The 6,605-nt window shown below is 40.7% G+C and overlaps 1 protein-coding gene across 4 annotated transcripts; it reads right to left on the bottom strand.

Moving 5' to 3' along the window:
* Positions 1–295: 295 nt before the first annotated feature.
* Positions 296–6,165, bottom strand: LOC146580544 (uncharacterized). 4 transcript variants are annotated; one of them, XM_085267328.1, is made up of 4 exons: positions 5,916–6,165; positions 4,535–4,628; positions 1,873–1,976; positions 296–1,429 (listed from the first exon to the last, which is right to left on the bottom strand). In XM_085267328.1, the coding sequence occupies exons 2-4, from the start codon at positions 4,590–4,592 to the stop codon at positions 437–439; spliced, it is 1,155 nt and encodes a 384-aa protein (XP_085123454.1). In that variant the 5' UTR covers positions 4,593–4,628; positions 5,916–6,165; the 3' UTR covers positions 296–436. The 4 variants fall into 4 exon arrangements, with proteins under 4 accessions (XP_085123454.1, XP_085123458.1, XP_085123457.1 ...); XM_085267332.1 differs by having other exon boundaries at positions 4,551–4,628; positions 5,916–5,922; XM_085267331.1 differs by lacking the exon at positions 4,535–4,628.
* Positions 6,166–6,605: the final 440 nt, after the last annotated feature.

A 6,605-nucleotide genomic window follows, 5' to 3' on the forward strand; every position in this document is an offset into this window, starting at 1 on the left:
ACTCCATAAGTTTATTGATCAGACCTGTTCCAAACAATCAGGTTAAAATTACAAGATAAAAAAAATCAATACATCCTCACAGTAACTGCACTTGTAGAGTTAATTTCTGGTGTGGATCTGTTGGTGTTTTTTTCAGGTGATGTGGAACTTTAAAAGTCTTCTCACACAGTTCACTTTTGTAAGGTCTCTCCTCAGAGTGGCTAAACATGTGTCGTTGTAACTGTGCATCTGTTGTAAACAGTTTCCCACACTGATCACAGTAGGAAACATAATTTCCAGTGTAAATCCGTAGGTGAATATTTCGGTACTGTTTGTCACTGAACCTTTTTCCACAAAAATCGCAGCTGTACACCTTAATTCCAGAGTGGGTAACTAGATGCTTCTGTAAGTTTCGACTTTGAGCAAAAGCTTTACAACACAAGTCACAGTAGTGTGCTTAAACTACACTGTGGATGAGTTGGTGTTTTTTTAAGCCTCCAGCCAGGGTAAAAGACTTTCCACACAATTCACAGCTGTACGCTTTAACTCCACTGTGGATGAGTTGGTGTCTTTTTAAGTCTCCTGCCTGGGTAAAAGACTTTCCACACAATTCACAGCTGTACGCTTTAAATCCACTGTGGATGAGTTGGTGTTTTTTTACGCCTCCAGCCAGGGTAAAAGACTTTCCACACAACTCACAGCTGTAAGGTTTAAATCCACTGTGGATGAGTTGGTGTTTCTTTAAGTCTCCTGCCCGGGCAAAAGACTTTCCACACAAGTCACAGCTGTATGCTTTAACTCCACTGTGGATGAGTTGGTGTGTTTTTAAGGCTCCAGCCAGGGTAAAAGACTTTCCACACAATTCACAGCTGTAAGATTTAACTCCACTGTGGATGAGTTGGTGTTTCTTTAAATCTTCAGCCAGGGTAAAAGACTTTCCACACAAGTCACAGCTGTATGCTTTAACTCCACTGTGGATGAGTTGGTGTTTCTTTAAGTCTCCTGCCCGGGCAAAAGACTTTCCACACAAGTCACAGCTGTATGCTTTAACTCCACTGTGGATGAGTTGGTGTTTCTTTAAGTTTCCAGCCCAGGTAAAAGACTTTCCACACAAGTCACAGCTGTATGCTTTAACTCCACTGTGGATGAGTTGGTGTTTCTTTAAGGCTCCAGCCAGGGTAAAAGACTTTCCACACAAGTCACAGCTGTATGCTTTAACTCCACTGTGGATGAGTTGGTGTTTCTTTAAATCTTCAGCCAGGATAAAAGACTTTCCACACAACTCACAGCTGTATGCTTTAACTCCACTGTGGATGAGTTGGTGTGTTTTTAAGGCTCCAGCCAGGGTAAAAGACTTTCCACACAAGTCACAGCTGTACGTTTTCTCTCCCTTTCTTCTGTGAGGTTTGTCAGCCTCCTGAGAGTGCTGACTTCTTGCTCCATGTTGGTCCTGCAGTGACAGAGGCAGTGAGTGAAATGCAGTCGTGGAACAAACTGAAACTCCCTCCGTCAGTGGAATGAAACATGTCAACAAACACATTGCTGGTGTGTTACCACCACCTTCTGGTGATAGTATCACATTACAATGATGTGACACAAAGAGAGGTATAATTAAAATGACATTAGGAAATATTGATCAGCGGAGAAAATCTTTTATTTCACAAAATTTTTTTCAGTTCAACTGATGATATTGTTGTTTCAATGTGTGTAGATAAAATATGATCTTTGTATTTTCTTGTGACTTCTGTGGTTTCTGATTTTGAATGTAGATTCTGTATATATGGATGAGCCCAGGATAGAAAAGATAAAGCTGCTGTTAACGGGTTTTTAAAAACCAACCAGCTGAACACACAGTTTCAATAAGTGTTGTGTTGTCTGTGATGTTTTTCTCACCTTTTGTGTTGAAGACATTTTTTCCTCTGTAGTGGCTGAGCTGAGTCCAAATGGCTGAAATTGTTCCTCTGCTGCTCCAACAGACTCTTCTGCTCCTGTTACTCCTGTTGTAAAAAAAAAAAAGTATCAATCGATATCGATATTGAACCGTTCGATACAGTGCTTTCGGTTCGGTACGCATATGTATCAAACAATACAAAATTTTAATTTATTTTATCAACTTTTCTTCTGATAATGCTGTCTGTGTTGAGAGCTCAGTGGATCTGCATTCGACTACTCCGCCTAGGCTCCACTGTCGAGCGCAGATCCACTGAGCGCAGCACAAGCTAGCAAGACAGTAGCTAAGCTCGTTGTAACATGGCAAATTGAACCCCCCCCCACCCTCATTCAGATCTGGCCTTTGGAACTATTTTGGTCTTCATGTGAAGTATGACCCTGAAGGTAAGCGCGTCATGGACTAAAGTAAAACAGTATGTTGGATGTGCCACGCAATGCTCAATTACATGGGTGGGAACTATTGTGTTAGCGCAGTTAGCCCCGCGGTAGCTCGTTAACGGAGATTTGCCGTGTTGTGGCGTTAACGTCATTTCAGATTAACGCTGACAGCACTAGTGGGAACACAATGAATAGGACTGCACATTTACGCCGACATCATCCTAGTGCAAAGACAAGTGGAAGCAGACTAAAACAACAAGCACACATGCTACAAACTTTACCAGAGTCATTAGCACACGATTCTCCTTATTGGGACCTGATGTGTTTAATATGCTGCTGAGAATATAGCCCAGAAGAAGCGTATAGTATAGCTTTTATTTAGGAAAGAGACATTTCTCTGTAATAAACTCTCATTTCCAAAGATGAGTGATTCCTCAATCAGATAGATTTATTTTTTTATTACTTGGTTGTTTCAGCAACATTAAATTTAAAAACTGTACTTGTTAAAATATATATTTATAATTTTAATAAATGACAAATTACAAAGGCATGAAAATTTTTTTCTATTGAAAAAATATCGAACTGAATTGTGAATTTTGTGTATCGTTGCACCCCTAATATATATATATATTTTTTTCTTTTTTTTGAAGCTTTGTAAAAGCCCGAAAGAAGCAGAAATACATAGTAGGATTAAAGAGCGTAATAACTGACTGAAAAGGAAGACGGCAGCACTGCATGTACATGCATGTACAAGCCACTGATAAACATCGAAGAAGAAGAAGAAACAGTGTCCGGCATTGTATCTGGTTTCTGGTACAGATCGGGTAGTGGCAGGGCCACATCCTTCAGAGATTTAAGAAAGAATTTAGAAGTTTTTAACTCAGTGATGCTGAAGTGTTCGTTTGACTTTGGGACCTGAAGGGACGGAGTTTAGGACCCAGATTACTCCCAGATTTACGAGCGCCTTAGTCCAACAAATATGGCAATAATGAGGGCCCGCTTGCTTTTTCTACAAAAAAAAATGTGCTTTGTTGTGTATCTGACGGACAAACACCAAACCAGCTCCACATTACTGAAGTGGAACCATTTTTACAAACTAATTCTGGTTCATCCGTTTCACTCAACGATCCGCTTTCTCCCTTCTCATTCTCTGTTCCCGCCATGCTTTTTCGGCCATGTGCGTATGAAAACAAAGGCACTGCGCATGCGTGTTTTACCCATATTCTATCGCAATAGTCCATTTTCTTATCGTTGCCTAACATTGTACCGGTATTACCGTGAACGGTATAATATGGCCCAGCCCTAGTGGCAAGCATGCAGGCTTGTCACTAGGGCAAACTATGGCATGCAGGCTTTCACATTTCACACCATTCGAAGACAAATATAACGTCGCAGAACACTCCAGCTCACTTGTTAGTCTGCTCCAAGCATTTCCACAAAGGTCAGTGTTTTGTAGTAGTTAATACGTCATTTTTCATAACATAATTGTCCACTAAAGGCTGATTGCCTTCCCCCAGGCTTGTACCCGCGGCTTCATGTCCTGGGGGTTGGTTGTTCTCCTCCCCTGCACTCCATCCTTTTGTTCATATTCCAAGATTATTTTGTTATATGTATTCTTACCTCCTAGCAACCGCCATATTATAATATTGCAAGCAATCACAAACTCTACAGTCTCCCTAACTTCAATGTGATGGCCCGCTTGAAGCTGACGCTCTGGAGCGTGTGTCGAAAAAAACAACACACTGGTTCAGAAGCACTGTGTCGAGGCTTGCTTCGTTTGGCAAAAGTCACGTGACCAGTGACGTCCGAAGCTTCATTACGCACGTAACTGCTTCGGTACCTGATTCAAACAGATATAAGGAAGTGAATCATCCACGGGATTCGTGGAGTGTGTTGATGGTGACAGATAGCGACGAGGTGATCATTCCACTGACAGATATGGAGCCAGCGAGGAAGAGAGGACGTTCTGGCGTGTGGGAATATTTTGAGTTGATTTTGCTCAATTCATTTTATCTGCCGAAGTGAAAAACTTGACATGTCCAAAATCATGTTTTCATAATGTAAATATCATTACAGCATATGACTTTAGGAACACTTCCATGTGAATTAAAGCTGATGAAGACTACAAAAATGTATTTGACACTATACGTACATGACATTGCTACACAGTTTAGAAAATCATTTTGTTTATTGTTTTTAGGTGATAGTCTGCAGGACCCAGGAATACCTGCATATCTACCAACTTGCAGTGTAGTTCCTGCACTCCACAGCCTCTTCTGTTCCATGCAAGTGGATTTTCTCCAGGGCAGGAGAAACTATTTCTAAGAAAAGAAACAGACTCAGCCAGCGCACAGTAACACTAATCCTCTTGTTAACTGTAAATAACAAAAGGGCTACCTTACATTGATCATGTTTTTACTTTGCAAGTTCTTGATTAGGGGTGGGTTTTGATTATCGCTTTTCTGATTACAATCCATGCTAAATTGAATAAAGTGATATTGATTCATTAAAATCCCGTGTCGATTTGTAAATTAACGTTATTATGCCTGAAACGCCAGCATCTCAGGTTAAACCTCACAACATGTCGTCAAACACCATGCAGCTAAAACAGTAACTGGGAGCAGGTTTACAAACGTGAACACAGAGCGCGGACCCGACACGTCAGAATCAGATTTTGATGTGTCGGCGGGTCCGCGCTGTGTTTGCCTCTTTTTTTTTTCGCTGGCTTCTGCAGCTGCAGGTTTCATAACTCTCTGTTTACATCTCTAATTAAGTCTCACATGTGTCAGCTTTCTTTTAATAGATACGAAATTATGGATATATACTGTTAAATGATCAGACTTGTAATATTTCTGACTGAGGCAAAACTTTCCAGATTCCAATCAAATTGAATCGGATCCTGTATCGAATCAAAATGATTCTACAAATCAGTGACGATGCAGCCGTACTCAGCTCCCTAAGCATTTTCCCTTTCCAGTTCACAATCAATCCCACCCCTAGGTCAAAAATATGTATAGGACAATTGGCCTAATCTAATATTTTGTATGAACCTGTCCAGCTGTCCAGTGATTAAACGACAAGTAGATGGAGGCAGGACTTCACAGCAGGGGCATACTCCATAATGTGCTGTGCATTATCATATGTATATTATATATATTGCTCACTTATTGTATTTACCAACATCAAGGAGTTATGAGCAAAGAAAGGCCACCATAGTGCATGTTTAAATAGGGAAAGTTTATTGATCAAAATGTATTACGCAAATACGCATTACATTTTTTTCAGCCCCCCAATCGAGAAAACAAAACCAATTACATGTTCAAAGCAACGGAACGGTGGCCCAATATCAGAGAGAACTCCACTCTTGAGTGAGCAGTGATAATTGAGCAGTCCGTTTTATTTTGCAGATTCAAGCTGCTCTTCAAAATTTTCACCACCAGATGTCACCGGAGAGGACTGTGTTGAAAAGCTTCGAGTAATGAACCGTTTTTCAATACAAGCTTCAGTGCTTCGGAAAGCTTCATTTGGCCATCACTAGTAAGCAATCTATTATTCTCACCAGAGAAAAACATAAACTAAAACCACATCAAAGTTAGCTCCGTGCTTACCTTTAGATGAGCCCACAAACAAGAGAACTCTGTGATTAAGCTAGAAGCCTTTCCAAACACAGTTAACAGATCAGGAAGCTGAGACACACGTGGTTCGCGCTGATCTCAGCTACAATCCAAGAGACAGCGGTGGGTAGATCGATGCAGATATCGATTGAAAAGTAGGTAGTTGTATATGATCCTGTAGGTTTACTACTTTACTCCCGTTTCACGAAAAAGCAGCTCTCTCTGCTCAATCCTCTCCAGCGCACACACTTTGCTCCGCCCCCTTTACCCAGCTCTGCAGCGATTTGTTGCTGTGCGTCACGTGACTCAGCTGCACAACGTAATCACGTGGTGTGTTATTTCAAAATTAGCGCGCTTCGGGATTGACGGCAGGCCGCAATGCATTGTGGGTAGTGGTGTGCGATACTGCATGTTTTGGTATCGATCTTCTGCTTTTCTTTTCATTCCAATTAAAATTGTTATACTCTTAGAAATGATAATAATAATATTTCCACTGTGGGATTTCCACGCATCAGAAGTAACACTTCTACATGCTGTTAATAAATATCACTGTACCTGCCTCTTGTTTTGAGATTTTTGGGCTCACACCTTTTTTTGAATAATTAATGTTTGGGTTTTTGTCACCATTTCTTTTGGATATTTAGGTTGTCAGCATTGTTTATATATTACTTTCTAGTGACTTAG

The sequence above is a fragment of the Mchenga conophoros genome, linkage group LG3 (assembly GCF_057382185.1).
Source record: "Mchenga conophoros isolate Kocher_MC1m ecotype Shallow Benthic linkage group LG3, M_conophoros_male_GT1.1, whole genome shotgun sequence".
In the NCBI taxonomy this organism is placed as follows: Eukaryota; Metazoa; Chordata; class Actinopteri; order Cichliformes; family Cichlidae; genus Mchenga; species Mchenga conophoros.